At 53.3% G+C, this 14,525-nt stretch overlaps 4 protein-coding genes across 4 annotated transcripts; 2 read left to right on the forward strand and 2 right to left on the reverse strand.

Annotated features, from left to right (window-relative positions):
* Positions 1-1,524: 1,524 nt before the first annotated feature.
* Positions 1,525-3,558, forward strand: GCG54_00003060 (Efflux pump mlcE; the record flags this gene model as incomplete). The annotated part of the gene is made up of 6 exons (XM_045403138.1): positions 1,525-1,788; positions 1,863-1,939; positions 1,990-2,041; positions 2,105-2,879; positions 2,930-3,090; positions 3,151-3,558. 6 exons carry the CDS (start codon positions 1,525-1,527, stop codon positions 3,556-3,558), a joined length of 1,737 nt encoding a protein of 578 aa, XP_045270041.1.
* A 471-nt stretch (positions 3,559-4,029) lies between these two features.
* GCG54_00003061 (Delta(24)-sterol reductase) lies at positions 4,030-5,475 on the reverse strand (the record flags this gene model as incomplete). The annotated part of the gene is made up of 1 exon (XM_045403139.1): positions 4,030-5,475. The coding sequence occupies one exon, from the start codon at positions 5,473-5,475 to the stop codon at positions 4,030-4,032; it is 1,446 nt and encodes a 481-aa protein (XP_045270042.1).
* A 1,263-nt stretch (positions 5,476-6,738) lies between these two features.
* Positions 6,739-7,890, forward strand: GCG54_00003062 (uncharacterized protein; the record flags this gene model as incomplete). The annotated part of the gene is made up of 2 exons (XM_045403140.1): positions 6,739-6,799; positions 6,899-7,890. 2 exons carry the CDS (start codon positions 6,739-6,741, stop codon positions 7,888-7,890), a joined length of 1,053 nt encoding a protein of 350 aa, XP_045270043.1.
* Positions 7,891-8,465: 575 nt separating this feature from the next.
* Positions 8,466-13,406, reverse strand: GCG54_00003063 (ZEB2-regulated ABC transporter 1; the record flags this gene model as incomplete). Its single annotated transcript, XM_045403141.1, has 10 exons — positions 8,466-8,901; positions 8,961-9,424; positions 9,477-10,099; positions 10,156-10,468; positions 10,521-10,887; positions 10,942-11,528; positions 11,582-11,825; positions 11,882-12,225; positions 12,282-12,733; positions 12,788-13,406. The coding sequence occupies 10 exons, from the start codon at positions 13,404-13,406 to the stop codon at positions 8,466-8,468; spliced, it is 4,449 nt and encodes a 1,482-aa protein (XP_045270044.1).
* Between the last annotated feature and the right edge of the window lie 1,119 nt (positions 13,407-14,525).

Here is a 14,525-nt window from a genome sequence, read left to right on the forward strand (position 1 = left end):
CTCTCGAACGTTGTCTCCGAGCCCCAGTCGTCGCTTGTTAGACCTGGATGTCACGCTCATGATGTTCAGCCATAGGAACGGATACGTCTCCTTAAACTGCTGAGAGGAGACGTCCGGTGGGATGTAGTGAAATGGGAAGAACAGCTGTCGCATCGTTGTTAGCAAAGCTGCTTTTGCCGCCGGGTATCTTTATCTGCGCCGGAAATCCTACAATTGTCTCTTCTCTGAACCTTTTCAGGGACTCCTCTGCCTCAGCTGGAGATGGCTCGTCTGTTGAAAGAGCTTCTAACCCACTGGGTGATCCAGATGTAGAAGGCCATTTGGCGATCGTCGTTGCAGGTGTTGGGATGGCGGCATCGGGAGATGAGTTTTGCAGTAACTCCACATCGTTTTGGTCATCATCTTCATCTTCCTCGCATTCATCCTCGTCGATGGCTTGTCGGTCCGATTGCGCTGGTGGAAGCCCTTTCTCGGCCCTCAGGAACGAGACAAGATTGTCAAGCTTTTCCTCGAGGCGTGTCACCCGGTTCGAAGCCTGAGACCTGGGTTTGTGACGGCGCACAATGATGGAGGGTGTGCAATCCTTCTTCAGGCGGTAACATCTGCGAGTCATCTCCGATTAGTCTAATTTCAACTTTGAAGTACTTCTTGGCATTGCCCAGCCTGTGAATGGGGCGATGATAATGACATTAGCAGATACGCAAGAGACCATATTCTATGCAGGAAACTTCCCACGTCCCTAAGGGCGACGGGCATGGATTGAGTCTTACCTCTCGCAGGGCGCACCATCCTCGCGATAGATGCATTTGCACTTCACCTTGGCACAGTTCATGCATGCTTTCGATCCCCGTCCGGCTGGGGATTCCGACATCAAGGGCCGGTTCATGGTGTGACCCGGTCTGACCAACGTGATACGGCTCAATTCGATGTCAATTGGTGTTGCAGGAAGTGACAAGTAGATGGAATCGGTATAGAGCAGACGGATGGAACAGTTGGACGGCGGGTGCGACGGCGGCGGAACAGGGTCATCTTTATTGGGCCGTTCCTGCGGAACCGCACCAAATGCCCGCGCAGGTTGCGCCGCACTCAAAGATCATCCTTCCCATCTGACAGCCCACCTCTAAGCGGGCGTTTGAGTGACATACATAAATACAGGGTCGTCCGGATACTCTTATTGGATCGCATACGGAGGTACGTACTAGCCGGGGCCGGGGCTGACGTGGGGCCGGCGGACCCGGCACGCGTGCCTGCTCCGGTTCAAGACATGTACGTACAGACTGCGAGTGAAGGAGCTGTCGCAAGGCCATAGCAAACAGAATGGAGGCTGAAAGAAGGAGATAATCCTACAAGAGGAGGAAAGGTGACCCTGAAGTCTCTTCATACATCACATGATGTCCTGCAGTACATTTGCGAGTGAATTTCAGGCATTTGAGGATTCTCTTTACTTTCGTTTTCCTATTTCTACACTTCAAACTCCTATTGAATCAAGTTCTTTGACAACTACGCCCCACTAGAACCATCATAATGCCTCCTGAACAGTCTCACGAATCTTCCACAGAGCGTCGCCACCGCCACCTCTCCGGTGCTGAGAGTGAAAACGCGGTCACGGGCTCCGATACTGTGCAGCCGTCTATTGACGGTGTGGCTGATGACTTAGAGAAGACTGCAAAGATGAAGGCAGAAGGCAATAACCAGGAGTATGTCAGCGGCGTCAAACTCGGTCTGATCGTCGTCTCGGTCTCGCTGGCTTGCTTCCTGACAGTGATGGATATTTCTGTCATCAGTACTGTAAGTATTTGACTGTCCGTCGACCAAGTCCTGCAGTTATATGCGGCACCATAGCTAAAAACTGGTGGTGACAGGCAATTCCCAAGATCACCGACGACTTCAAATCCCTAGTTGACGTTGGCTGGTATGGCAGTGCGTATAATCTGGGCAGGTAAGCTGAGGATTGGTTCGATCGACGTTTCGCGGCTCACACTACCCTAGTGCGGCTCTTGTGCCTCTGACTGGTAAGATGTACAATCACTTTAATCTCAAGGTGTGTGATTCCCAATAAAATGCTGTTTGCCTGCATTCCCAAATTCTAACGAAAGTCCTTCAGTGGACCTTTCTTGTGTTCTTCTTTGCCTTCGAACTCGGCTCTGCACTTTGCGGAGCAGCGCAGACGTCGGCAATGCTCATAGTCGGTCGTACCATCGCGGGGTTGGGTGCTTCTGGTATCATCAACGGATCGTTCACGATCATCTCGGCTTCAGTAACCCTCAAGAAGCGACCGCCTCTCATTGGGGCGTGCATGGGAATTTCCCAGCTTGGCCAGGTGATAGGGCCTCTTATTGGCGGCGCCTTCACTACGGGTTACACTTGGAGATGGAGCTTTTACATTAATCTGCCCCTTGGAGTCATTGTCGCGATTCCGTTGGTCATCATCCACATTCCTGAACAGGTTGCAAAGCAGAGCCCCCTCCACGTCCTCAAAGGCCTCCACCGTTTCCTCGACCTCATTGGCTTCGCATTGTTTGCTCCATCGGTCATTATGCTCCTTCTCGCCTTGCAATACGGTGGAAACCAGTTCCCGTGGAAATCATCCCAAGTCATTGGTCTTTTCTGCGGCGCAAGCCTCAACGCCGTTGTCTGGGCATTCTGGAACCGTCATGAGGGCGACGAGGGCCTCATTCCGACTTCCATGGTCAAGAGACGCATTGTCGCCATAAGCTCACTTAACTATGGACTCTTCATGGCCGTGGTGTTTGGTGGCGTGTTCTACCTGCCGATATACTTCCAAGCTATCAAGGAAAAGAGCGCTATGCTCAGCGGCGTTTATCTCATGCCCAACATCCTACCACAAATACTCACGACAATCTTGACTGGTGTTCTGGGTAGGACCTATGTAAAAGCCTCGTCCAGCCATCGCTAACATGTTTCACAGTTCCAAAGGTCGGCCGCATCCCGCCGTTTGCTCTATTCGCGGCGGCCACGACAGCAATTGGCAGCGGCCTCTACGGGACCTTCCAGCCCAATACTTCGACAGGAAAGTGGATCGGATACCAGATCCTGGCCGGGGTCGGGCAAGGCTTCGGCTTTCAAATGGTAAGTCAATTCAGATCCATTATTCTAGACAATCTTCGCATCATTTGCTAATTGGGCTAGCCGCTGATTGCCATTCAAAACGACACCAAGCCGGAGCATCTCGCCGAAGCAACATCCCTCCTTGTCTGGGCACAGTATGTTGGCCCGACGATCTTCATTGTTGCTTACAACACTTTTTTCACTTCCAGTCTGCGCTCAGAGATTCCCAAATACGCACCTAATGCCGATGTAGAGGCTATTGTTGCGGCTGGCGCTACAGAGTTCCGCAAGCTGGTGTCTGCTGAAGATCTCCCAGCTGTCCTGGTGGCGTATGCAAATGCCATTGATCATGTGGTTTTCTTGGTTGCGGCCGTCGGTGTCCTTGCCTTTCTGGCTGCCTTCGGCATGGGTTGGAGAGACATCAGGCAGAAAGCGGCTACACCAGGGACGAGCAATGATGACGGATCTTCTAGTCCTGCTCAAGCTTGAGAGACCAGCCCCGATTTGAAGCTGTCAGGAGCATATGCGGTAGAATTTCATCTTTGCTTAACCCGTAGAAGGAATAATCAGTCCATCAATATCCCGGCACAGTTTAGATCATGTAGACACGGAGTTTTAGGCTTTATATGATCTTGAACGTTTCTATGTCCGTTATGTTCCGAAAGATTCCCAAAGATACAACGTGCCAGGCCATTACAACATATAAGCCGTCTATAAGATTTCAGTAAGAATCATTCGTGTGAAATGCCATGGGCAGAAGCCAATACTATCATACATCGTGGGCTCAAACCCTTCATGCTGTCTATAAAAAGGCCCAAAAGAATGCAGAAGGCCGATGGATCATCAAAAGCAACCGCTCGTACTATCGGAACAAGCCTCAACCATTCTACAGCCTTCATAATAATCCTTGCAGCAAAACAACAACGCAAGACTTGTCGTTCATACATCGATGCGATCCCGTTACTTTCGAATTGCCGACCAAACTCCAATGAGTCCTGCAAACGGCCAAGTGACCGCCACCTTGTCACGAATAGATTTCCTTTCCTTTTCCTTGGTAACGTCAACCACAACCTTGTCGTAAACATCCGGTAGACTCGTCGCACTATATCGCTCTCGTAGTTTCGTGTACCAGTCCTTGTCGTACATGTCCCAGAACTCCTTTTCCGTGTAGTAAGCATGTGAGTACAGCACCTTGCGCCCGCCCAACTCCATCAGCTTTGCCTCCAGATCTCGGTTTTGTCGCATGAAACGGTCAATCTTCTTTGACGAATGGCCCCAGACTCCCACGTTAAGCATCGGCTGGGGTGCCTCTCCACCCGGCTCCGTCGTGTAGGGGTGAAAACTGGGGGCCTCGATGGCACGCAGAGGACATAGCCAGAGGGGCCAGATTTCCATGTTGTCGGCGACGTAGTCGATGAAATTTTGGACTGTTGAGTATGGTAATGACAGATCGTGCACCAGATACTGGAAAGTCATCCGGCTGCCACCGCCGAGGCCTGCTTTGTATAATGTTCGGGTATCCATGAGGCGGTTCATCACGCGCCGTGTTATGCGGTTGAAAGGAACGAAACCGAAGTACTTGAACGCCAACTCACCCATCCAAAATGCGCCGCGATCATATCGGAAGAGATAATCTTGCAGCGGCACATAATCTGGAGTTGGTACTGCATTTGTAATGCGTTTTCGCGCATGCAGATAGAACCACGGGTCCTTTGCTTTGCTGAAGGTTTGCGGCTTGTGTTTTACTGGCAAGTCGTCCGTGAGTTGACCGGTTACCACCGCCGCGCTGGTCCTCGAGAACACCAACCCCTCAACATAGTCGTTGTGAGCTAAGTTCGTCTCCCGCTGGATCGCAGCTATCGCATCCGGGATCCTCGAGTACGGATGATAAGTGACTTTGACAAACTTCTTCGCCGGCAGCAGCCGCAGCTCCAGTTTCGTGACGATGCCGAGCGTCCCCAGCCCCCCGGCCGCACCCTTGAAGAGATCCGCATTTTCCGTCTTTGATGCATTGACGACCTCGCCGGTGGCCAGGATGATTTCCACCGCCAGCACCGTTTCATCAAAGTAACCGTACCGAAACGAGCTGCTCTCGCCGGCGGACCCGGCAAACCCGCCGCCGACGGTGATGCCGGGGAACTCCATCACCACGGGCGGGACCATGCCGGCGCGGTAGGTCGCGGCGACGAGCTGGTCCATGGCGACGTTGGGCTCGACGATGGCGACGGCGGCCGCGGTGTCGATGTGCAGCACATGGCGCAGCTCGCTGATGTCGACGACGCGCTGGCCGTGAGCGGGACGGGTGCTGCTGGTGGAGCCGTGGAAGATGCGGAAGGGCTCCCGGCGCGAGTGGAAGTCCTTGACGATCTCCGAGATCCGCTTCACTGCGACGTTGTGATCGTTCATTCCGCCCAGTCAGGCAGCCAACGAGGGCCGGATATTACTGGATACTGGAACTGGAGATGTAACGATCTGGGGCAGCCGCAGAATGGAACTCTGCTGGACTGGTGCTGGGTCTCTTCAGCAGTACCGGGGGAGGAAGAAGAAAGTTGTCGCTTGGAGGTTGGAAGGTGTAACGAGGACTGTCGGAAGTTCAGGGCGACCCACTTTGAGCATCTTGCGGTCACCGTCATTGGCGTCAACGCGTGTTGGCGCCGATTCAGTCGCCGATTCAGTCGTGGATGACTAACGGTTTGCTGGTGGTGAAGGTGCATAATCTTGACCCTAACCCTGCATAATTGTACAGATTGCACTAGTGCACGAAACCCAGCAAGCGCCATGAACAGACCTTTAAAACCCCTTAAATGGATACTGTAGTCATTGCAAAAAGAATCCCGTTTTCATGTGATATTTTCTTCATAAAGTTAGTTTGGAGGTGCGGTTGAGTACATGCGTGGCTGCTGCGATACCGATGCACCATGGTCACTGGCGGTTTTCTCACAAGGGTCAACATCCACAAGGCAATGAGGCAACTGTCTCCTGCAGACTCCTCGATGTCATAGGCAAAAATATCGAAAGAGAAGGGTTGTAGTCAAATTCGGAAGCTTCTCGGGGAGGACAAGAGCCCTTTGCTCTCGAGGTTCTAGATCCAGCCTGTTCCACAGTCCGCTTCATTTGGCCCAGCAGTCGCCGGTCCCACCTCTAGGATGGGCCGCCGGTGTTGCGCAGAAACGCGCAATATCACTCTCGGCGTTACACAGCCATGCAGCCATCACCATTCTGAGGGTTGCAAACTTGTGGCTTTTCGGATTTTGGCAAACACTGGAAAAGTCGCAGCCTATCCAGGCAGCATCAACATCGGATAGCGGCTTGTTTGCCTGCGATTAGTGCTTACAGCGATCAGATTTAACATTTCACCTGCAGTACCCCAAAGTCAGAGCAACTCTGGTTATATACATCCAGAGGGATAATGTCATGCCGTATTACGAGTCCATCGCCTATCGTGGTCAGCTTTTCGCCAAGCTGCACTGTAGTTGGGGTAACACGATAACACGCTGCAGGAAGCCGCGCCAGTGACGTAGCGGGCGAAAATGCTAGGATTGTCATTCGCGCCCTTCTATTACTTAAAACCCCGCGTATCACCAATTTGACGTTCACAAGTTAGCACTTCATCAAACTTCAACATTCTTGAGTCTCTACGTTACTGCCAAATTATCATTTTACTTCAACATGGGCGGTGACGGCTATGAGCGCTCCTACATTCGCGACAGGGTCGTCATCACGGCTCAATGTTTGTGCAAATTACACACCTTCAAGGCTCAGACTTTCAGGTCCAATCTTCCTCTGAAAGCCTCATGCTGCCACTGCAACTCATGTCGACACGTCTCAGGCGCGCTTTACACCGCGTGCGTCAAGTGGCCATCGCCTTCTGAGCACCTTGCCGATCTCAAGAAGTACTCTTACTCGGACAGCATCGACCTCTACTCATGCGGGACCTGTTCGGCCCAGATGTTCTGCCTCGGACCCGCCGTCGGAGACGTTCCTTGGGTGGTTACCGGCGCACTTGAGAATGCCGAGGACTTGGTGCAGTACGCGAACCACATGCACGTCGGAGACACCATTGATGGAGGAGCTTCGGTCTGGTTGCCTCGATATGCGGACGGCGCGCCGGTTAAGCGGTGGAGAGAGGGCGCTGGGAAGAGTGAGGAGTTACCGCTAGATTGGCCCGGTGCCAAGGCCTTGTCATCTGAGACTCTCAAGGCAGGGCCGACTCCTGAGATCACGCCGTTCCGATGTCACTGCGGTGGTATCGACCTCAAGCTCAAAAGCGGCGCTGATCTCGGAGACTTCCCGGAAGAAGATCTCGACACCTGGTTCGTCGACAAAGAAACACTGAAGTACCGCGGAAGTCTCGAATGCTGCGACTCTTGCCGACTCAGCTTCGGAGCGGACTTGATGGCGTGGACCTTTGCTCCCCTATCGCACATTGAATTTGGCGGAGACAACCCACCAGACGCGGCCAAGTTTCCCAGAAACGTCAGCTACCTGAGAGATGCGGTCACGGCTAAGGACAAGGATCCACGCCTGGGTACCCTGGCGATGTATGAGAGCTCTCGAGACGTCCAGCGGTACTTCTGCTCAAAGTGCTCCGCCAGCGTCTTTTACGCCGTCAACGACCGGCCCGGCATGGTGGATATCGCAGTCGGGCTGTTGCAGCATCCTGATGGGGCTCGTGCGGAAGGCTTGCTCAAGTGGCTTGACAAAGTTGGTTGGGCGCAGGATGTTGCGGGAGGATGGCGGGAGGGGCTTGCAAACACATCGAAGAGGCTTCTAAACGAGTGGACCGAGAAGACTCGAGGGCCTGCCCACTCAAGCCATTAGTTGCCAAAAGCTTCTGCTCACAATTCAACATCCATCTTTCTATCTAGTCCTACTAGCCCTTTCGTCTCATCTTGAATCTCGCAGAGTCTCGTGAACACTTGAGGCATCTCACACACGACCCACCCAGTTCCACCGAGCTGCATAAGCCTTCCGCTCCTCGCACTCCGGCATCCACAACGGGATCCAGATCCCGCTTCGTTCATCAACAGCGCCGATGGTTTAGTGGTAAAATTCTCCGTTGCCATCAAGCAGCGTCGGGGAGCCGGGGGTTCGATTCCCCCTCGGCGCAGTCTTTTGCTTCATGTTAGATCTAGAGGTTTCGTTTTGCCTTTTTGACCTGGCAGAATGCACATCGACATGACTGCAAGCAAGTACAGCTGTCTATGCTCCAAGCCTACTGCTTGAGCAAGTGACTGTAACTTAGACTACAAACGAGTAGATATAATGCATTTAGGTACCATGATAATTCTAGATGCTAAATGATCTGTATCCAAATTGACGTACTCCGACCTTTCCTGAAAAATACCTGTCGTTCTATGTCCCAATTGTGCGGTAGAAGATAACGCGTTGCTGATTTAAGCAGTCTTCTTCTTCCACAGCTGCGACAGCGAAAACTTCTTCGGCACCCTAGCCAACCAATACAGCCCCAGGGCAGCAAACAGATTGAAGACAATGTACACAAACATCAGCCCATAGTTGCGCCACCTCTCGTCATACGAGGCGGACGTCATGGCCAGGAACATGTCGGTATCGGCCAACGAGCAGAACTGGCAGCTATCAGTGCTTTCTGGGTTGTAGACCCTGCCGCCAGCAACCTGCATGTACGTCTCCATGTAAGCTCCGCAAGTGACATTGGCGGGTGGCGAGAACTGCAAAAGTTCCAGCGGCGAGCACTGCACGGCGTTGTGAGCGAGTCCGGTCGAGAGGAGGCCGTCGACGAGGTAGGTGAGTGGAGAGACTCGGTACATGAACTTCCAGAATGTGGGAAGAGAGCCCATGGGCACGATGACACTGTTGGTGGTTAGCAGTCACGCTTCGAGGTGGAATTTAGAGGAGAAATGTCTACTTACCCGCAGAAGATGAGGCACATGGCGAACAGAAGGAGAGACAGCGTGGCTCCAATCTCGGCTGTTGGTACACCGGCAACGACCATGTCCGCAAAAGTCGACTCAAAAAGCATGAAAGCCCAGACAAGCAAGAACATCAACCCTCCGCGCTCAGTCACCGCATCGGTAGGGATGGCATTGCGGTACATGCCGACGAGGTAGTAAAATGGAAAGAAGATGACAATCGCGGCCAAGGTGTTCCAGGGAAGCTCAACGATGATGTTGACCAGCATAAAGACATACCACGAGTACGCGCGCGAGGCTCGTTCTCTGGCTTCGTATTGCTCTCGCTGGAGGATGAAGTTGGGCATCGTCTGGTAGACGAGGAAGGCGAAGACGACCAGGAGCATGAAGATGGAGAACATCTGGCTTTGGAGGCCTTGCATCGTGAGCTCCGCCTTGTAGAATGAGACGCCGATGAAGAGACTCTGTGATTCTGTTAGTTACCGTGCCGATGCATAGGGTAGTTGGGAGACTTACTGTTCCGCCTGACAGAATCAGCTTCGAGTAAATGTATGATGGCGTACGCCAGTACTGCTGGAACACGCGTGTGGTGCACATAGCCAACTGCGTTGAAAACGGCGTCGCGTAAGTCGACATCTCTTCGCTCGTGCCCAGAGATCCAGACGCAGGCGATTCCTTCTCCAATCGTGCGAGTTCTCGCTGCACCTCGACAGACTCATCGCTATCCTTCCACGTCTGATGCCAATCCCGCTCCGCCTTGGCACCCGGCGCCGCTCCGATGACCTTCAACATCCATTCGGCGGGGTTCTCGTCCGGACCGCAGGGGGCGGCTCCGTACTGCGCAAAGTAGCCTGTGAGCGTGCGAGAGTTCTCGCCGATGTCGCCGAAGTAGACCGTTTTTCCGCCGTGGGCTAAGAGAAGAAGGCGGTCGAACTGCTGAAACAAGAGAGCGGAGGGCTGGTGGATGGTGCACAAGATTGCTTGGCCGTTTTCGGAAAGCTTTCGGATGAGGGATGCAATGGACCAGGCCGTTTGGCTGTCGAGGCCGGAGGTGGGTTCGTCGAGGAAGAGAAGAAGGTCTGGTTTGGCGGCTAGTTCGACTCCAATCGTAAGACGCTTTCGCTGTTCGACGTTGAGACCTGTCACAGGTTAGTCTTTAAAGGTTTGGAAGAAGTCTGGGTGATGGAAGTCTTACCCTCGCCAGGAACGCCGACAATAGCGTCCGCATAGGCCTCCATCTCCAGAAGCTCGATGACCTCCTCGACGTAGGTGTACTTCTCCTGTTTGCTGATAGATGCAGGTTGTCGAAGCATCGCACTGAACTGCAGTGCCTCGCGCACCGTCGAAGTCTCCAGGTGGATGTCCTGCTGCTGCACGTAACCCGTCTTACGTTGGAACGATTGATCTCTCGGTATGCCGTTGACCAGCATGTCTCCAGAGACGACGCCCATCGTGACCCGATTGGCCAAAACATCAAGCAGGGTGGTCTTGCCAGCACCAGTAGATCCCTAACAGCCAACGTCAGCATCATTCGACAGCACAATGATCAACACTTCTTACCATCAATGCAGTAAGTGTGCCAGGCTTAACCCATCCTGCAACGTGCGAAAGAATGCGTCGGTCCTCTCCCTTAATCGTGATGTCGTAGCACACGTCTTTCCAGTGGAAAACCGCCTGGTGCTGTTGGCGAGTCGGCTGTCTGGTCGCAGGGTGGCGCGGAGATGAAACCACCTCTTTGTCATTGCGGTAAACGCGATCAGACCGCCCAGTCTCCTCGTCAGACACCGCTTTTGAGGGAGTTGTGGACTTGTGCCCCTTGCGGAAAAGCAGCACCTCGCCCTTGGAGCGGTTTGTGGTGATGAACTCAGCTGCCACGAGGTAGACAGTGAGGAAGAAGATGATGTAACCAATGAGAATACCAAAGTTTCTGCCCTGGCGTTAGTGATATTCTACTGACCTTTCGCTCATACGGTTTGCTTACCTCCACATGTGAGACTTGTAGTAGCTAAAATGAGCGTTCATGTAAAAGTCGCCATCAACAAAGTCAGCCCCCGGCATGGCCCCAGCTACAGCACAAGCGCGCTGAGACGGTGTCGCGTTCGGATAGGCCGGCACGTAGTCTGCGCAAGGAAATTGGCGTCCAGTGAACTCGTTGGCGACAAGGCTCTCGAAAGCGTAGGCGATGGGGTTGATGTAGTTGATCCAACGGAGCCAGCCCTTCATGCTGCTGGTCGGGAGGATGAAGCCGGTGTAGATCACCAAGGTTAAAATGAAGATAGCGGCAGGCGTAAGTGCTTGGTGGATCGTCCTCGAGGTCTGGCCGATGGTGCGCAGGATCATGGACATGGAGAGGGTGGTGGTGAAGCCGAAAAGCAGGAAAATGAAGAATGCATCTGCTTCCTGACGGAGCTTGGCCATGAAGTAGAGCGGAATGTTGAAGGCGAGAGTTGAGAGAATCTTGCTGGGAAGGTCGCAGATTGTGGAGGAGATGGCTTCTGAGAATGGATGGTAGAGGGCGTACCGTGCATGCTTCTCGACGATGGGTCTCTGCACGTAAAGTGTGAGGATCTAATAGCGTGTCAGCAAGTCCAGCTCATGGCGATAATGTGCATAAGTCTCACCTCAAGAGCACTGCTCAACCCGTTGAACAGGATAGCGAAGAAGATAAGAATGCAACGGGAGTTCATGCTCGATGCATCCGCCGGCAAGTCGAAGAAAATGCTGCCCAGCACGAGCGAGATCACAAGATTGCCGAGTACCGTCACAAAGAAGAACAGCTTGTCGCCGGAGAGTCGTTGATATCCACGCGTCATGCAGAGCCAGATTTGCATCGGCACGGAGATGGTGTACGGGGACCTCGAGGACCTGGGAGAAGATCAGTATAGGCACTGTAGAGGTCATGCGAGTGGCGTTTGACTTACGTGAGAGACTGCTTGTGAGCCTTGCGAACTTCAGAGAACTTGTTCACGCCTGAGCCGTCCATGGGATACTGCTCCTCGAATGAGTGGATCTCCTCCATCAAACGAGCCCTCAGCTGGCTTCCCTTCCACACCGTCGCAAACTCGTCTGGGCTTCTGGGCACCCTGTTCTCGAAGCCAAGTCTGACGACACGCTCAGCAGGGTTGGTGAGCGATGTGAGGAAGTCAGCGGTGGTCTGGCGATCCGGGCAGGCGTAGCCCATTTCGACAAAGTAGTGTTTTGCGAGTTGCGTAGGGCCGAAGTAGATCTGTCTACCCTGGTAGAGAACAGAGACCTTGTCAAACACCTAGATTATGTCAGTCTCGTTGTTCGACATACCACTTTCCAGAAACAAACACATACATCATATGCTGGCTGTGACGCCTGGTACATCGCCACGATGGCTGATGTCTTGGCCACATTCGTAGACAACCGCAGCGTCTTGGCAAACTCGAGAGCGGTAGCACTGTCCAGACCTCTGGTGCTATTGTCCCAACACTGGATCGGGCTCTGGCTGAGGGTGACCTCTGCGATACTCACACGCTTGCGCTCGCCACCACTGACGCCTCTTACAAAGTCGTTGCCGACCTTGGTGTTGATGGTGTGAGAGATGCCAAAGACGGCCATGACGACGTCTCGAAGGTGCTCAGCGTATCTCTGTCGACTTACACCCGGAAGACGGTTCTTAGGTGTCCTGGCTAAGGCGGCAAAGAGAAGCGTCTGTCCGACCGTCATGTGAGGGAAGTGGATGTCAGTTTCGGCCTGGTAGATGACTTCGCCTCGGAATGCTTTGTGCATCGTCTCCATCGGGATGCCTGTGAAACCTGTTGTCAGTTTTGTCTTAGTAGGTGGGGAATTCTAGAGCATACCTTGATAGCTGAGGTGTGAGTGCGACTCAAGATGCAGGCCGTTCGTCTCTCCAGCAATGGTCTTCAGCAGAGTCGAAACTCCACTTCCTGGTCGTCCCAAAACCAGGAGCATTTCACCACTCTTGACAATACCGTCAAACTCCCTCAAGATGTTGATCTTCTGCCTTCTGTTGCTGAAGAACTGCTTGATCATCATGGGGCCTTGGAGCAAGACGTTCAGAACATCTTTCTGGTAGTCCGTGTCGGTACCAAAGCCATGGACGCTCAAGTTGCGCCACGCGACGCCAGCTTCTAATCTGGGAAACTGTTCGGGGTCTCGGTCGGAGTGCTGGAGCAGCGATCGGGTCCACTTCTTGGCGTTGAAATGCTCGCGGCTGTTGGGGTCGAGAGAAGGATCCTTGGAAAGGAAGGGGTTGACGAAGGAGCTATTCGGACGGGTGGACGTGCGGACAAGCTCTAAGCTGTAACCGCGAACGAGCTCGTTGACTCCGTCATCGCTGACCTCGAGGTCTGTCTCATCGCTCTGGTGGTGTTGTTCTTGGATCGTCTTCTCACGAAGAGTGTCGTTAGATGACGCTGACCTAACGTCCATACGAGGACTGGCTAGGTGTTGGTCCATGACTGTGGATGCCTGTGAACCTTCGGCAAGAGTTTGTGAAATGAGTGAAAAGCAGACAGCTTGAAAGATTCAGAAATTCGACCCTTTCCCTTATATGGGGTTTTACAGTTTGTTGCCTTTGGGGACACCTCTTTGACTGCCGAATTGGAAATGTTTTGAATGTGACCAGGATGGCTCACAGAGAAACCTCTGTGACCACCTAAAGGGTATATGAAGACTATGAATAGTGAACGGAGAAAGGCCTTGGGGAAAGAAAGGGTCATCCGCAGAGAAATCTGACAGAAGCAGCGCAGGGTGTCCATCGCATTAGTACCTTGAACTCCCACCACCATAAGCAAGGGTAAGAGATATTTACGAGCATGTGAAATTGTTTCTTGACACATTGGAGACGCCATTGATGCATGCCACGAGGAAAATTCAGGGTCTCGTAACTTCGCCAATCTTGATACCGAGCCATATCACCATCACCTCGCCCGAGCTGACGATACATGTGCCTGGTGTGCGAGTCGAACATGCATCTAAGTTGCCTGAAAGCCTGCCAAAACTCTCCGACATGCAGCCCACGTTCGCCAAACAAGACATCTCGGCTCCGAAAGATCTTGAGCCGCAGATAGCACCCACCGGAGCCTCGCCCATACGTCCAGACGCGATGTTGGCGCGATGATCAGGGGGCCCGCCCAACGGTTTTATTGACACCGCCGGGCGCCCGGGCTTACCGAATGCGGCAGTTCGGCGCCGAGGACCACACCATCACCGCTCCACGAAGAGGGCCGAACCTTCAGACGAGCTCCACCCCCTTAAACCAAAAAACATCAGAGCTCCCAGCTTTCTGTTTGCGTTCTTCGCCAGTCCATCCTCGTCGCCGAGTTCTTGCACATTCTGTTTACTGTTTTTGGTTGCTGACGGGTTGTCTGAAGAGGTCGGCCGAGCATGGCTGACAAGCCTGAATCTAGCCCCAGCCCCGCTGCGGGTGCCCGAATCCACAAGTCCTGTGATGCCTGCAAGGCGCGCAAGGTCCGCTGCCCCAGTATGTTTCCTCGGCCGACTCTCGCTGCACCAAAGGGGGTAGCTCGACTGGAAGATCTTGTGCTTACATTTTTGACAGGCTCTGGGCCACCG

This window comes from Colletotrichum gloeosporioides (genome assembly GCF_011800055.1).
Source record: "Colletotrichum gloeosporioides strain Lc1 chromosome Unknown consensus_9, whole genome shotgun sequence".
Classification (NCBI taxonomy): domain Eukaryota; kingdom Fungi; phylum Ascomycota; class Sordariomycetes; order Glomerellales; family Glomerellaceae; genus Colletotrichum; species Colletotrichum gloeosporioides.